This window comes from Pongo abelii, chromosome 10 (genome assembly GCF_028885655.2).
Source record: "Pongo abelii isolate AG06213 chromosome 10, NHGRI_mPonAbe1-v2.0_pri, whole genome shotgun sequence".
Lineage (NCBI taxonomy): Eukaryota > Metazoa > Chordata > Mammalia > Primates > Hominidae > Pongo > Pongo abelii.
The window spans coordinates 66,624,783-66,642,588 of record NC_071995.2 but is presented as its reverse complement, the minus strand read 5'-3'; the positions used below and the strand labels follow the sequence as shown (position 1 = coordinate 66,642,588).

Below are 17,806 nucleotides of genomic sequence, written 5' to 3'. Positions count from 1 at the left end.
AGAACTGTGCTGGTCAGAAACGAAAATCTAAGAAATGACACCTTCCATTAACACTACTATAATACAGCAATCAATTATTTGACATCAATAAATATATACTGAGTACCTAATATATGTTAGGCACTATTCTAGGCAGTGGGAATATAAAGCAGTGAACGAAAGACCCTGTCCTCAGAATTTATAATCTGGAGTGAAGGGTATAGAGGGGGAAACAAAGTCAATATGAAGTGTCAGATGTGATAAACAGTATGGAGGAAAAAAAAAGGAGGTAAGAATGGATGGTTTTATATGGGGTGGTTATGAAGGACTTCTATTAAGGTGAAATTACTATATAGCTCAGTACACAGAGAGTCCTGTCAATGGATTGATATTAAATTTTGTTTTTAACAAAAGACTACCATTAGGCTTTGTCCTGTTAAGCATTTAAAAAATCATCTTTGGGCTGGGCACGGTGGCTCATGCCTGTAATCCCAGCACTCTGGGAGGCTGAGGTGGGTGGATCACAAGGTCAGGAGATGGAGACCATCCTGACCAACATGGTGAAACCCCGTCTCTACTAAAAATACAAAAATTAGCCGGGTGTGGTGGTGCATGCCTGTAATCCCAGCTACTCGGGAGGCTGAGGCAGGAGAATCGCTTGAACCCAGGAGGCAGAGGCTGCAGTGAGCTGAGATTGTGCCACTGCACTCCAGCCTGGCAACAGAGCAGGACTCAGTCTCCAAAAAAAAAAAAAAAAAAAATCTTTGGTGGGGTGACATGCTAATTAGTTTGTGGCTGAAGTTAAATCTGGATTTGGGAGTCAAGAGATTTATCCAGCCCCTTCCTCTGCAAAAAGGGGCATAAATGGGATTTCTGGAGACGTCTAAATGTAGTTGGTCTTATGAGGTGCTGTTTTTCAATATGTACAAAATGCCCTTTGGTGAGTTCCCGTGCCAGCTCTTTACAGGAGGACATGTATCTCTTTTCCTCAGCTGTGTAGCAAAAACAACACAGATCAGGACAGCATATTTCAAGATGCAGTTCTTAGGAGGTTAGTGTCAAGGAAATGTCTCTGAAGCATTCTTGCACTAACTCAGCCCACAGTGATCATTCTCCTTCATGACAAGTTATACCAAATACTTTAGGACTTGATTATGTATTACCTTGTACTATTTTCTAAGGAGACAACAAGCTGTAGAAAGTAACACTAACTTTGAATTTAAGAAGCTCTATTTAAAAAGTTGTATATCTTGAGATAAATCACTGAATTCTTGGTTTCCAGATTCCTTGTCTACAAAAAGATGGAATGAGGGAAGCGGGAAATACTGAACACTCAGATGCCTTACATCAGCCAGGTAACCATGTAAACGTCTGAAGCAGTTAAGGTCTTATTAGGTAATAACATAGACTGTGGTCAAGTAGGGAGTGAATGCTTTACAGGTAAAGTCATTTGAATTCTAAAAATTATGAATATTGTATAAACCAACAAAATCAATTTGAGAGATAAGAGATCTGAACCCTGGTCCAGCAGTTTTTGACTTCTCGACTAGATCCCTAAAGTCCCTTTCAATTATAAAATGTTTTGTTACAATAATGTTACATGTACCAGACTTTGAAGAATTAAACATAAATGGAATTTTAAAAGCATCTTAGGTTGGGCGTGGTGACTCATGTCTGTAATCCCAGCACTTTGCAGGGCTGAGGCGGGCAGATCACTTGAAGTCAGGAATTCGACACTAGCTGGCCAACATAGTGAAACCCTGTCTATACTAAAAAATACAAAAATTAGTCAGGCATGGTGGTGCACGCCTGTAATCCCAGGTGCTCAGGAGGCTGAAGCAGGAGAATCATTTGAACCTGGAAGGCCGAGGCTGCAGTGAGCCAAGATCGCGCCACTGCACTCCAGCCTAGGCATACAGAGTGAGACTCTGTCTCAAAAAAAAAAAAAAAAAAGTTAGATTCCTTAATTACTATAAAAAATATAAATTGCACTGGTAATAAAATTTAATGATAATCTAAATATTATTTCTCTAACTTCATAATGGTGGTTTGATATTATAGATATTTTGGAGTCATTATCTTTCAAAAACAATACACATTTTAAAAAGGAGTGAAAATAAACGTAAGACAACATCCTTACTCTTAAGGTATGCACAACTGGGAAAATCCATTAAGACTAGTGGGCACTCAACCAGGACAAGATGCAACCACATTTTCTTTTACCTTCTCGCATGCTAGTCCAAGATGCTTTATGCAATAAAAGCCATATAACTAAAAATTAGGGCACGGACATGACATCCTCTCTCAGGAAACACACTTCTCTTCAAATAATACCACAAATAAAGAGACTAACTGTATAAGGGATTATACAAATTGGTTACAGAGATTAAGAATGCGAAGTAAAATATAAAAAGAAGTTAAAAACAAGTGAATACCAAGGAAAAAATCTATATACCAAATATACAAAAAATGTGGACTAGTGAGCCAAGTGACACCAGACTGTACTATAAAACATTAAAGCCAACAACCGATTACCTTTAAAGACTGCTTTAATCCTATCCAGGATAAAACACAGTTGAACAATGGAATTTTAAAAACTTTAAATTTGTATTAATCCAGTTAGCAAAATTTGCATCCAAGGTTACCTTAAAAACTTCGAATCCAAAATTATCTTGAAAAGCAAACAATTAACTCATTAAAAAAAGGACCCATATTTAAATAATATAAAGCAATTCTACATTTTAAGATGAAACCAAATAACTGACATTTTAAGAGACTTCCTGAACTGAGTGAGGCTAGTTCATAATTGGTAAATAAAGAAATCCTGGGGCTGGTTTGAGGCCCAAACTCGGTTTTTCCTTATACACTTAAAAGTAAATACTATATCATCTTTGGAGCTCAGGGTGATAAAACATGAAATCTGGAAATAAGGAGACCAAAACTAGCTACGTAATTTACCAGGGGGTGGTCATTTATTTCTAGGCTGGCATCTTTTTTTTTTTTTTTTTTTTTTTTTGAGACGGAGTTTTACTCTTGTCGCCCAGACTGGAGTGCAGTGGTGTGATCTCAGCTCACTGCAATCTCAGCCTCCCTGGTTCCACTGATTCTCCTCTCTCAGCCTCCCGAGCAGCTGGGATTACAGGTGCGTGCCCCCACACCTGGCTTAATTTTTATTTTTAGTAGAGGTGGGGTTTCACCATGATGGCCAGGCTTATCTTGAACTCCTGACCTCAGGTGATCTACCCGCCTGGGCCTCCCAAAGTGCTGGGATTACAGGTGTGAGCCACTGCACCCGGCCTCTAGGCTGGTGTCTTAATCTGTGAAATATGGACGATAATACTGACTGTACCGAGTTGATGGACAGATTAAATAAGAATGTACACTGTTTATTAAAGATTTACATGTTAGTTATTACCATCATCAAGCAGCTGCAGGGTAGTCCTTATTTTGGTATCCACTATTTGGTCTATAAATGTTTGCTGAATAAAGACTAATAATTCATTTCCAGCAAATGACAGAAGTATATAGACTTTAAAAAGAAGAATAGTAAGTTACCTTTTTATAGGTAAATTGCCATTTAAGTTCACATCAATTATTGACAGATGCCATGAATCTCAACTGAAGATGAACTACACAAATCTTGGCATTAAAAAAAGTAGGGACAGGCCGGGTGTGGTGGCTCATGCCTGGAATCTCAGCACATTGGGAGGTTGAGGTGGGTGGATCACCTGAGGTCAGGAGTTCGAGATGAGCCTGGCCAACATGGTGAAACCCCATTTCTACTAAAAATACAAAAATTAGCTGGGCATGATGGTGCACACCTGTAAGCCCAGCTACTCCGGAGGCTGAGGCAGGAGAATTGCTTGAACGGTGACTCTGCCTCAAAAAAAAAAAAAAAGTAGGGATAGGTGTGGTGGCTCACACCTACCTGTACAATCCCAGCATTTTGGGAGGCTGAGGTGGGAAGACTGCTCGAGACTATTCTGGACAACACTGCAAAACCACACTTCTACAAAAAATTTATAAAGTAGCTGGGTGTGGTGGTACGTGCCTAGAGTCCCAGCTGCTCAAAAGAATGAGGTGGGAGGATCACTTAAGCCCACGAATTGGAGGTTACAGTGAGCTATGATTGCATTACTGCACTCTAGCATGGGTGATGCAAGACCTTGTTTCTAAAACAAACAAACAAAAAAACAGTTCTTAAACTTGCCTTCTAGGAATCACAGTCCAGTAGAAATGCCCTGCAGCAGAAACTCTAGTGTTAAAACCAACTTCTGGGTTCCAGAGACAATTGCTCTTAACTTTGTAACCTGATTTATTTCTTAAATCTCATTAATAAATAAAAAAGTAGCTTATAAGAATCAAATCCTTGAAAAGCAATAAGCAACATTTAAAAAGCATAATTTCTGTCCCTTAAAATATGCCAAAAAAATAGCTGAGTGTCATGGTTCATGCCTGTAATCCCAGGACTTTGGGAGGCCAAGGCAGGCGGATCACTTGTGGTCAGGAGTTTGAGACCAGCCTGGCCAACATGGTGAAGCCCTGTCTCTACTAAAAATACAAAAAAAAAAATATATATATATATATATATATATATATATGTATACCCGAATGTGGTGGCGGGCGCTTGTAGTCCCAGCTACTCAGGAAGCTGAGGCAGGAGAGTCGCTTGAACCCGGGAGGCGGAATTTGCAGTAAGTAGAGATTTTGCCACTGCACTCAAGCCTGGGCTACAGAGCAAGACTTGGTAACAAAAAAAAAAAATCTCTGCATGGGTATAACCAAAATGGAAATTTTGCAAAAGCAGTTCTCCAATCTCAAGTTGTTTAGCTACTACACTCACCCCCCAACCCCTGTTTGAAATTCTGTGATCTTAAATTATAAAAAGAGGCCTAAGTAGGCCAGGCACGCTGGCTCACGCCTGTAATCCCAGCACTTTGGGAGGCCGAGGCGGGTGGATTGCTTGAGGTCAGGAGTTCGAGACCAGCCTGGCCAATATGGTGAAACCCCGTCTCTACCAAAATACAAAAACTGGCTAGGTGAGGTGGCAGGCGCCTGTAATCCCAGCTATCAGGGAGGCTAAGGCAGGAGAATTGCTTGTACCCAGGAGGTGGAGGTTGCAGTGAGCCGAGATCGCACCACTGCACTCCAGCCTGGGTGACAGAGTGACTGTCTCAAAAAAAGAGGCCTTAAATACTGGTTCCTGAAGTCAGGTAACATTACTTCTCTCACTGCACTTTCTGGAAGAGCAGATACTTGATTTCTCCTTTCCACCTCCAACTCCAAAAGTAATACTTTAACAGTTAAAGAGGATAACTGTGTCCTTTTCTCATTCCCAAATAAAATCAACTAATTCAACTGTCAGAAGGACCTGTTATGAATCTGTTTAACACAATGACAGACTTTAAAAATTCTTTTTGAAGGAAAAAATAAGGGGCCCAAACACTACCTCTCCTACCCTCTTTTAAAAATAAAACTTCTAACAAGGAACTATAAAATAAATAGAAAGCTGCTAAAATGAAGACTGCTTATCATATTTACTTTTGAGTTGTCTGCCTCTCTCATAATGAGGACACATGGAAAATGTTTCCAATCTTATTCGTTATGCCAAGAAAGATCTCCTGTGAACAAGATTTCTAAATCTAGAAAGTGCAAAATTTGTAGATCAAACTGTGTATAGCATTTTTTCTATTCTGATCATATTTATAATACCTCAAGAAAGAAAAAATTCCCTTGCCCTTTTCACGGATTAATACTGCTAGTAAATCAAGTTTTTTCAATTAATCACACCAACTTTCTCCCTGAAATATTCAACAACATATAATTTGACATGCAACGTTAAGGTTAGCTTTTCCAGTTTTATTTCTATAGTTACCTTTTCAGTTCAGTATTTGATCATGTATGGTAGAATATAGAGTATACAATTTATCAATAATCTGACAAATGCAGAAGAGCCAGTTTAATAAATTTCTCAGCTGAGTCAAGAGATAAGCAAAATAGTTAAGAGATTTTTTAAAAAGGAGAGACCAACAATGTCAAAAACAGGTAAAATAATAATAATAATAATAATAATAATAATAATAATAATACAGGCTCAAGATCACCTTATTAGTTTCTATCAGATCTTTCCAAATAGGCTGTATTTGTGTAGAACTCCTCCCTGCTCCCAATTCTCTAGATGTGACTAAAAAAAAAGTCATTTTTTCCCTGTCATCTGAACTAGCAGTAAAATCTATAGGGATGCATACTGACTCAGTATAGGCTTTAGATCCCATTGTCTGGGTTGGAATCAGTTCTACTTGAGTGGCTTTGGTCTTGTTATTTTAAACTGTGTCTCATTTCCTCATTTGAAAATGGAGATAAAAGTATCTACTTCTTACAGTTCTTAAAGATTCAAATGAAATAACTTACCCTATGCAAAATGTGTAGCACAATGAGTAACACATATGAAGTAGCCAGTAAATGTTAATTTGCTATTTTTTAAAATTACATCTATCTAGGTGTTTATAGTGCTGAAGACACCTAAAGGACTTCAACAGCATACTATTTTAATAGGTAACTGTATACCTGGGAGTTGTCATGGATTCTTCTCTCTCCACTCCATTATCGAGTCTGATTCATTCCACCTTGGTATTTCTGCAATCAATTCCCTTCTCTCTACTCCACTACCTTATACTGGGCCTTATTATTTCTTACACAGGAAGAGGAGGATACAAGAGGCAACGAGAAAACATTAATTTGCTTTACACCTCAATTTCAATGACCAGATTAGAGATGTTAAGTTTTTTTTGTTTTTTTGAGACATTGTCTTACTCTGTTGCCCAGGCTGGAGTGCAGTGGCATGATCTCAGCTCACTGCAACCTCCACCTCCCAAGTTCAAGTGATTCTCCTGCCTCAACCTCCTGAGTAGCTGGGACTATGAGCACACGCCACCATGTCCGGCTAATTTTTGTATTTTTTAGTAGAGACGGGGTTCCACCACATTGGCCAGGCTGGTCTCGAACTGCTAACCTCAAGATCTGCCTGCCTCGAACTCCCGAAGTGCTGGGATTACAGGCGTGAGTCACCGCACCCAGCCGAGATATTAGTTTTAACTGTGACAGAGGTTATGTGGCCCAGAAATCTGAGGAAAAGCAAATGTGACAACTACATATTAAAGCCCAGAAGACACTCTGTTAGTTTTATAAATTAAAATGTTCACAGTGTTTGCGCTGTGTTAGCTCACAATCAAGCAGGGTCTACAGAATAAAGTGCTTGCTGTGGATGCAGAGAAGAGAACAATTGTCTACCTATAAAGAACTATCAGGCAAGGCTTCCTAAGTGGATATTTAAACCAGACCAGTGGATATATAAATCATTAGGGAATAGGGGAGTTCACTTGGAAAGTGAGGGCGCTCTGGGGAACGGGATGAGTATGACTGAAGTCATCAAGTCATGGGTGGTGGGGGGTTCGGTGGAGGTATGGGGGAATTTATTTTGTGATAATAAATCTCAACTTAGTTTTAAAGTTTTAGATGTAAGATGTCACCCAATGAACTTTGATGATGTTTTTCCCAGCTTATGAGAAAAAGAAATAGGAACAGAAAAAAATACTGCACGAAACTGAAAACCTTTCTTAGTGAGCTTCTCACAATAAAACACACAGTGAATAGCTTGTATTGTACAATAAACCATAACATATAAAAATCACTTGCCAGCTGGGCATGATAGCTCACATCTATAGTCCCAGTTACTTGAGTCTTGCTTGAGTGGGAGGATTGCTTGGGGCCAGGAGTTCCAGACCAGCCTAGACAACATAGTGAGGCATCATCTCTAAAAAAATCATTAGCCCACACAGTGCCTATAATCTCTGGATTTGCTCCCATTTCCTCTTTATCTGAAGCCTTTTGTAAAAAGGAGAGTTAAGTGTCTTATATCTTATTTTTAATTTCTCTAGCAATAGACACCACTGTTGTGGTCAAACCACTGCCACCATTTACTCCACATTCTTTTATAGGGTCTACTCTAAAAAAAGACTGTGTCTACTAACCATAAACCAAACCTACTGAAGAGTCCCTCTGCTTGTGAAAACGACATCATTCTTTTTCAACTTTAGTCAAAATTTTCCCACATTTTGGTCTTTTTTATCATCTGAATCTGATCTTTACATTTCTACGTATAAGTATAATCTTCCAAACATTTGCTTAAAAGGCACAAGTAATTTTGCTTTGTTAATTAAAAAAAATTTTTGTTTGGCTGGGCATAGTGGCTCATGCCTGTAATCCTAACACATTGGGAGGCTGAGGCAGGAGGATCACTTGAGGCCAGGAGTTTGAGACCAGCCTGGCCAACATGGCAAAACCCTGTCTCTAATAAAAATACAAAAATTAGCCGGGCATGGTCACACACACCTGCAGTCCCAGCTACTCAGGAGACTAAGGCCCAAGAATTGAACCTGGGAGGCGGAGGTTGCAGTGAGCTGAGATTGTGGCTGCACTCCAGCCTGGGTGACAGCCAAACTGTCTGAAAAAAAACAAAACAAAATCCAAAACCCAAAAAACTGTTCTCTTCAGGTTCATTTTATGTGTTTATTTAAAAAATAAAAAAAAACCTGCAGTAAACTACTGATATGCAAAAAAGATGGCTACATCATGAAGTGGAATCAGGGTGACCAACGGTCCAGGTTTAAGCACTGAAAGTCTTATGTCTGAGGAAACTCTCCATCCTGGGAAAACAAGAATGGTTGGCCATTTTAGTTGGAATATGTTCTGACAGGAATTTGCTTCTTATTTCATAGTCTGAAAGATGGACAAAACATACCTGCTCTCAAAAAGCTTACAATTTTGTAGGAAAAGATGGAGACATAAAAATATGAAAAATATCATGAGATGTACAAAATACTATGGGAGTTCAGAAGGAGAGATCAGGAGATTTATGAAGAGGGTGGCCAAAAAAAAAAAGTTACAATATTTCAACAGGAAAGAACATACCAGGGATAAGAAAAGTGAGAGCAAAGGCACAAAAGGCAGCATAATATGGGAACATTAATTAGACTATAGCGGAAAAAGCAGTCTGACTGGCTCACAGGGCACAAAGGAATAGGAAAATAAAAATAGCAGTAATCTTCAGTTAAGATTAAGGAGATCTCTGAGTATCAGTGAAGAGCTCTGACTCATTTAATAAGCAACAACAATAGACGTTTTGAAGATAAACACGAATACTGAGAAAACTAAAGATACTTTTAAATTAACGAAAGAAGTTCTAACAGTAGAAGGCTGAACAATACATCTAGGCATGGTAAGCATTTCATTAAAATATGAGTAATATGTGGTAATTTTTAAAATGCGTAAGTTGATTTGCAACAAAAACCTGTATTAAAATGGTGAAAAACAAAAAATGAGGTCAGAAATAGCATACCAAATGGAAGAAACTGCAAGAAACTGACATAAGGATAGTTAAGAAACTGGTAATTTCAGCTTTATTCAATATTATATGGATATTAAGTATCTGCTATGTGCAGCCAGTGCAGATATCATATGCAAACATTTTTGCTTCCCTATTTTTTATAACAGGATATTAATTTTGATACCATGGCATCTAATATCTAAGGCACGTTGAAGTTACATTTAGTTATACCACTATCACAGAACATAGCACTTAGGGTATTTGCCTACGACCTCACATGTATTAACAAATAAAGCAGATGTATGGGGCAGGCCCCATTTTTCCCTCAAAAAAGTCCTTCGAATCTGCCAAAGCACATGAAAAAAATCATTCAGGCTGGATGCAGTGGTTGACACCTGTAATCCTTGGGCAATAAGGCGAAACCCCATCCCTACAAAAAATACACAAAATTAGCCAGGCGTGGTGGCTTGCGCCTGTAGTTCCACCTACGCAGGAGGATGGGAGGTGAAAGGATCACCTGAGCCTGGGGAGGTTGAGGTTGCAGTGAGCTGTGACAGCGCCACTTCACTCTAGCCTGGGTAACAGAGTGAGACCCTGCCTTGAAAAAAACAAGAAAACAAAAACAAAAAACACCCCAAAACCAAAAAAGCAAAAAGCCCCAAAACCATACTCAGTTAAGGGTTAAATACCTCATGACCTGGGGCCTATGTGTAATGATTATTGCTATATAATCAAAACTTAACACAGTGCCTGGAATATGGAAGACACCCAATTATTTGTTGAATGAATCAAAACCAGTTTCTTGCCCTAGAGGGGAGGTTGGCCAACTGGAACTCCCAGGCCAAATCCCATTTGCTCCCTGTTTTTGGTTTTTTTTTTTTTTTTGGTAAATAAAATTTTGTTGGAACACAGTCACACTCATAAAGTTTTAATGGAACATACTTCATTTGTTGTGTCTTGTCCATGGTTGGCTTCAGGCTACAATAGCAGAGGAGAATGGTTGTGATAAGGGATTGTATGGTTAACAAGGCTTAAAATACTTACCAGGCCCTTTACAGAAAAAGTTTGCCAACACTTGCACTATAGGCTAGAGCCTGGAAGAGACAAGGATAGACCTTGCTCATTAACTCAAAGGTGGCAAATGGGTTTTAGCTTAGTCATCAACTCCAAATACTAATAGCTACCTGTAGCTAAGTGCAGTGTTGAGAATGATTTTTGAGATCAACTAGGACTCAAAGGGAAAGAATCTAGTTCTCAATTACCAATGGCTACTGTGGTTTAAGTGAAGGAGAGACACGGTTGTATTAATGATTCCAAAAACATCTGAAAATTTCTGCTGTAGAATATTTTAAACATCTAGCACTGTTGTCTGACGGTTTTACAAAAATGTATTAATTAGTTGCAAAATATATGCCAAACAACCCCCTCAAAACAAATCAAAACACCTATAAAGAATTACTGAGAATGATCCTGCTGAATGCTGAAGTCTGTCTACCAAAACCAACGATTTCTGGCATAGATAGCTATCATTTTTATAACATTCATTCCATATCTCCATGTGACAGGTACATTATTCACTTAGTTAACAGACTGAGTTGTTTAAGATCATTCATGAGGATGATAAAATAGTATATATAAAGGGAACCTACAGCAAGAAGGTAAGCCCCCAGTACACATAAAAACTTTAAGATTTATAGATAAAATTGAAAAGGACAGCTTGGGTAAAATATATTTCACATTTAAAATGAAAATCTAATCTGTTAATTTTGTGCATTTAGATTCTTCAAGTGGTTAAAATACACACAGTCTAACATCAAAGTATTCATGCCACTGAGGTTCTGAAGTTTCTCTTCAGATTATTTTAGAAAAGTCCTTTGTTAACCAATAAATATATTTCTAATCTGAATACTGACATGTCTGTATGGTGCTTTTAAAGCTCTTACCATGTCCTTCCATATATTAAATTTCAATCTTCAGAGCAACAATGAAGATAAGGTGCTGTCTTTAGATAAAGGATTTGGCTGGGCACAAGGGCTCACGCCTGTAATCCTAGCACTTTGGGAGGCTGGGGTAGGTAGATGGCTTGAGCTCAGGAGTTCGATACCAGACTGGGAAACACTGTGAAACCTTGTCTCTACAAAAAATTACCCGGGCATGGTGGTGCACGCCTGTGGCCCCAGCTACTCAGGAGGCTGAGGTGAGAGGATCTCCTGAGCCCAGGGAGACTGAGGCTGCAGTGAGTTGTGACTGCACCACTGCACTCCAGCCTGGGCAACAGAAACTTGTCTCAAAATAGACAGATAGAGAGAGAGAGAGATAGAGAGAGAGAGAGAGAGAGAGAGAGAGATAAGACAGACAGATAAATAAATAAATAAATAAAAACAGATAAAGGATTTGTGATTCAGATTACTTACCTGAGGTTGCAGAACCACAAGACTGTAGATTTAGGATTAGAATCCAGACTAGTGCTGTTCAATAGAGCTTCCTGTGATGATAGTGTTCTATCTGGACTGTTCAGTATAGTAACCACTAGCCACAGATGACTATCAAGGACTTAAAATGTGGTTAGTGTAACTGTAAAACTAAAATTTTGATTTTATTTAATTTCAACTAAAACTCTTTCTACACTTTTGGATTTTTGCTTATGAAACTACTGAACAAGGCATCCAGAGCTTCAATATTCATGAAAAGCTTGCATCTACCAACAGTGTCATCATCAGGGCCTCTCTATTTCTGGAAAAGCAGTTTGCCCCAGTCTCATTCTTGTACTTTTCTCTCACAAGGATACCATTTTCTTCACATAAATATCCCTTTGAAAAGTTTTTGCTAAATTTTCTAAAATCATGCATTGGACAAGGTTTCCTGTTGGAAGTTATACAAATCACATTTACATATAAAAATAAGTCATTAAAAAATATCAAGCAACTTACAAAATTACTGTGGAAACTAAAGAACGAAGTTGGAAGCTAACATAGCCACAAACACCCAAAACAGTATTACAAAATTGGCCAGTGAGGAAACTGCTGTCACATCACTAACAGTAGATGCTTCGGTTTGTATCAGTTGTTTCTGCAGCAGAAAACTGATCTGTGCAGACTGCAGAGGTGCAATCATAGCTCACTACAGCCTCAACTCCTGGGCTCAAGCGATCTATCCACCTCAACATCCTGAGTAACTGGACTATAGGTGTGTGCCACATGCCCGATTACATTTTTTTTTTTAATTTTTTGCAGATACAGGGTCTTGCTATGTTGCCCAGGCTGGTCTCAAACTCCTGGCCTCAAGTGATCCTCCTGCCTTGGCCTCCCAAAGTGTTGGGATTTCAGGAATGAGTCACCACTGTCTGGCCCATTTTCATTTTCTATAAAGCAAGGCTATCTACCAAAACTTAGGTCTGTTTTTTCAGTATACTGGGGAGTCTCTCTAAAGATAAATTAATATACCCTGTACATCTATCTATATGATAAAAGACGCTTTTAGTCAGGTATTATGTTTCCGTTAGATGTAGTTTGGCTGGTATGGGTCACATTCCAGCATGACGTGAAGTAAGGAGCTGCGTATGGGATACTTCGAAAAGTGGGTAAAACAAAAGTAACGCTGGGAATAACGACAGGGGAAGTTTCAAGGTCAGGTCAAATTTAAATGTGAAGGCCCAGAAGCCCGGGAGACCTAATCAATTTTAAAGTAGTGGTTGGCTACCAAACCATTTATACTCCTAACACTATTATTAGTAAAATCTCTCATTCTGGTAGGGATTGGGTGTATTTGTGTGTTTTAAAAAACACCCTGCTGCAGCCTATTAAGCCAACTGAGTTCCTTTCCTCATGGGGGCCCAGTGTGCAATGGCTGGAAACAGCAGCTTCCTTGGTAGTGTATGCAGCCTGTTTGTTGTATGGGTTGCTCTAAGGGACCTTGGAGACAGTCCTTTCAGATGGATGTTCATGTTTCTGACCTTGCAGTACCCCAGTGTAGGTTCCAAACAGGCATGCGAGGTGCCTTTGGAAAGCCCCAGGGCACTGTGGCCAGGGTTCACACTGGCCAAGTTATCATGTCCATCCGCACCAAGCTGCAGAACAAGAAGCACGTGATTGAGGCCCTGCGCAGGGCCAAGTTCAAGTTTTCTGGCCGCCAGAAGATCCACATCTCAAAGAAGTGGGGCTTCACCAAGTTCAATGCCAATGAGTTTGAAGACATGGTGGCTGAGAAGTGGCTCATCCCAGATGGCTGTCGGGTCAAGTACATTTCCAATCGTGGCCCTCTGGACAAGTGGCGGGCCCTGCACTCATGAGGGCTTCCACTGTGCTGTCCCCTCTTAATACTCACCAATAAATTCTACTTCCTGTCCACCCAAAACAAACAAACAAACAACAAAAAACACCCTGGAAAATTCTGATACTACCTTCCCTCTTCCTTAAGACCTTTACCCGAGCCCAGAAATATTAGGGGCTGTCTACTAGGACCATTTTATTCATCTTTTTGCCTATAAAATAAATTTCCCCAATTTAGTACAGAAAAGGGTGTCTGCTATTCCTCAGATCTCCAGAAATCAGATTATTAATAGTTTAAATAAGCTACTCAAATGTCTTAACTTCCACAAGTCACAGATTAAAAATGAGACACTACCTCCAAAGGGATAACTGAGACTGGGGGGAAAAAGGTTATCCAACATGGTTCGTTATGTCCAAAATTTAAAGATAACGTCAAAAACACCCCATAATATTTGCTGAACAGGTTGCAAAGTAACTACAATCACCACAGAAATATCCCTATTAGTTAGGGAAAATAACTACTTTCATATATTTCAAGCAAATACTATACTACATGCAGTTTATAAGCTGTTGGGTTAGAGGTACAAGAAATTGGAAGTGAGGAACTTTAGTGTTAGTAGATAAATAAAGGTAAGAACTCCAGAACAGAGCATACCCATTTTCATGAATGGAAGAATGCCATAAATATCTTCTCAATATAAATGCTTAAGTGGGGTGGTGCTTTTGCAAACCACCACCCTCCACAAGGATGGGTGAAGCTTTTTTAAAACATGATTTTACAGTCTGTTTCAACACAAGGCCGAATATAGAAATAAACAGAATTAGTGTCTTCCATGAGAGGAGAAACAAACGGCTCAGAAAAGTATTTTATTTCATTTTACTGTTAACCTCATAACCAGGATCAGATGACAAGCTTAATATGACCACTCCTGAATACATCTGAAACTTTTTTTTTTTTTTTGAGACGGAGTCTCGCTCTATTGCCAGACTGGAGTGCAGTGGTGCGATCTCGGCTCACTGCAACATCTGCCTCCTGGATTCAAGCAATTCTCCTGCCTTAGACTCCCGAGTAGCTGGGACTACAGGTGCGTGCCACCACGCTCAGCTAATTTTTGTATTTTTAGTAGAGATGGGGGGGGGGGGGTTCACCATGTTGGCCAGGATGGTCTCGATCTCTTGACCTCATGATCCACCCGCCTCGGCCTCCTGAAGTGTTGGGATTACAGCCATGAGCCACCACACCCAGCCTCATCTGAAACTTTAAAAAAGAATGCCTTGATTTTAGCTTGTGGGTTCATAATCTGCATGATTATACATTCAAAATGAAACTTAAGGACCAGAATATTCCTAATGGAAAATTCCCCAGTAAACCTGCCAGAAGTTGAGGAGAAAAATTAACCAAGTAACAAAACATAGTGGGAGCATAGGCACTTCATATAATTTTCTCTAATAATAATTTTAGTATTTCAACCTAAGCATTTATACTACCTGCTTACGCACGCACTGGCTTATGCAGCTAATTGTGTTATAAAGTTGTTTTTGACTAATTTAACAGTTCTTCCTTTTATAATCTACCCTCTTCAGTTTATTCAAAGATCCATTTAGAATTCCGTAAAATAAAGACCACTCAGAAAAATGAAAGGCACACCACACTTCACTGAAGACATAAATAATGCTTACATTGGGCTTTCACATATGAATAAACACTTAATTACTTACTTGCATAATTACTAGGCCAGCAAGCACTTAAAGTAGTTCCAAAAAATGCCTATCATGGCAATTCTACAAGTGATAAGACGGTATCCAAAAAACATTACATGCATTACGTTTGCATCACTGAACATTAGTATATACACCAAACAAATGGATAAAGGCAATGAGAACCAAAGTCTGGGTGGTTAACTAGGCTGTTAGAATAACCAGAGCATCTGAAGAAAACATGGAAAGTGAGCAGTCACTTCCTGTAACCAATTCTGAGTTTCTAAGTAAGCCTCTTCAGATACTTACTTCAATCCTTGTCACTACCAAATGGTTCAATCGAGGAGCTTTTGTTGTTGTTGTTGTTGTTTGAGACGGAGTCTCACTCTGTCGCCTAGGCTGGAGTGCAGTGGCACGATCTCAGCTCACTGCAAGTTCTGCCTGCCAGGTTCCAGCAATTCTCCTGCCTCAGCCTCCTGAGTAGCTGGGACTACAGGCACACACCACCATGCCCGGCTAATTTTCATATTTTTAGTAAAGATGGGGTTTCACCATGTTGGCCAGACTGGTCTCGAACTTCTGGCCTCAAGTGATCCGCCCGCCCTGGCCTCCCAAAGTGCTCTGCCCGCCTTGGCCTCCCAAAGTGCTCTGCCTGCCTTGGCCTCCCAAAGTGCTCTGCCTGCCTTGGCCTCCCAAAGTGCTGGGATTACAGACATGAGCCACTGTGTCTGGTTTGAGGACTTTTAAATGAGGATTACATTAGTCCTATTTATAATATTCCTATTCTAATCTTCTATTGTATTCTTACTTTACAATTAAATGTATCAAATAATTCTTAAAAACATTATTAGGAAACAAACTGCCTAATACCTTATAAGACTAAAAAAATTACCAAGATGAAACTGTGGTTAAGTTATGAGCTCTCAATATTTAAACATTTAAAAAAATGTTAGTGTTTGTTAGGCACCAATCTTAACTATTTCCAAAGATTTAACTGGACTCTGCAATTACGGAATTAGGATTCTCCCATACCCTAAAGACTCATCACCCTCAGCGGTGCATTCTATCCTGAGTCAGGGTCAAACAATTCCTTGGCAAAGAGGGTTTCTAAAGCTAATTGCTTCAAAGTAACATTTTCAGACCCTGGTATCTTCTCCAAACAGTAATGAATAAAGCCTTTTCAACTCATTTGAAACCAATTTCTCTCTCTCTCTTTTTTTTTTTTTCCAAGATAGAGTCTCACTCTGTCACCCAGGGTGGAATGCCATGGCACGATCCCAGCTCACAGCAACCTCCGCCTCCTGGGTTCAAGCAATTCTCCTGCCTCAGCCTCCTGAGTAGCTGGCACTACTGGCGTGCACCACCATGCTCGGCTAAATTTTTGTATTTTTAGTAGAGATGGGTTTCACCGTGTTAGCCAGGATGGTCTCGATCTCCTGACCTCGTGATCCACCCATCTTGGCCTCCCAAAGTGCTGGGATTACAGGCGTGAGCCACTGGACCCAGCCTGAAACCGATTTCTTATAGAAATTCTGAAATCCTAAAATCTCTGAAAACTCAAAGTTCTATAACTACGTTGGTGGCAAAGCTTGACCTAATATATAATGGCAAAACTTCATCTGAGCACTGATGGGAGACTATTTTTATCTTTTATTTCTCTCACTTAATGTGCCATGTTTCACATTAATATTGTGTTTGATTACTCTTACTAAAATCTAAAACAAATCTTTCCTCAAAATTCTGAAATCCAAAAATACCTGGCACCAAAGGTTATATATAGATAAAGGATTATGGCCCTATAATCAATTTTATAAACATCTACCAGAGCAAAACACTCTTGAATTTACTTCAATTTCTGTAGTGCTGCTCACTGTAATTCACTGTTAATCTAAAACTCCTTTAATATGCAGATTCTACCTTATTTTTATTGTCTTTTCTAACTACTAGATCCTAAGGGTTTCACTTCTTCCTTTGACTCTAATAAGCACTCATTTATATCGCTCATTTGGATATTCTGAACTGCTAACAGTTTTATACTGGTTAACTTTTCATGTCTTTGCTAAAAACCTTTTGTGCAAAATTACTCAATTTAATCCTAACATATAGTAACTAAGAACAATTAGCTTTCAATAACATGCAATCAGATCAAATAGTCCTCAAGAGACAGATGACCTAAATAAAAAATGAGGAATTATAGTTGGACATAGATATAAAACTTTAAAAATTAGTTTAAGGCTGGGTGTGGTGGCTCACACCTGTAAATCCCAGCACTTTGGGAGGCTGAGGCAGGAAGATCCTTGAGCGCAGTAGTTCCAGACTAGCCTGGGCAAGATTACGAGACCAGGCCGCTATCAAAAGAGTAAAGAAAAAAACCAGTTTAAGGAGTAGCTTATGGGAATTGATATGGACAAACTGTTACACACTTTATATATTTTTTTAACTAAAATAATTCTCTTGAGCACTAGGCAGTTATTGG

The 17,806-nt window shown here is 39.2% G+C and overlaps 2 protein-coding genes and 1 non-coding gene across 11 annotated transcripts in view; 2 read left to right on the top strand and 1 right to left on the bottom strand.

The window, feature by feature from the left end:
- Nucleotides 1–17,806, bottom strand: part of RAP1B (RAP1B, member of RAS oncogene family) — a 50,790-nt gene that overhangs the window by 21,094 nt on the left and 11,890 nt on the right. The window contains exon 1 of one of the 9 annotated variants that reach the window (XM_054526309.2): nucleotides 14,782–14,885. The gene's annotated coding sequence lies outside the window, so the exon portion shown is untranslated. 9 annotated transcript variants of the gene reach the window in all.
- On the top strand, nucleotides 8,692–13,791 carry LOC100445493 (large ribosomal subunit protein uL16-like). Its single transcript, XM_009248008.4, has one exon. The coding sequence runs from the start codon at nucleotides 13,239–13,241 to the stop codon at nucleotides 13,650–13,652; it is 414 nt and encodes a 137-aa protein (XP_009246283.3). The 5' UTR covers nucleotides 8,692–13,238; the 3' UTR covers nucleotides 13,653–13,791.
- On the top strand, nucleotides 13,154–13,288 carry LOC112135962 (small nucleolar RNA SNORA70). The gene has a single exon (XR_002917179.1). It is a non-coding gene; the product is annotated as a small nucleolar RNA SNORA70 (small nucleolar RNA).

Coding starts and splice junctions, on each gene's coding strand:
- LOC100445493 (XM_009248008.4), top strand. CDS start 13,239: ATGCAGCCTGTTTGTTGTATGGGTTGCTCTAAGGGACCTTGGAGACAG.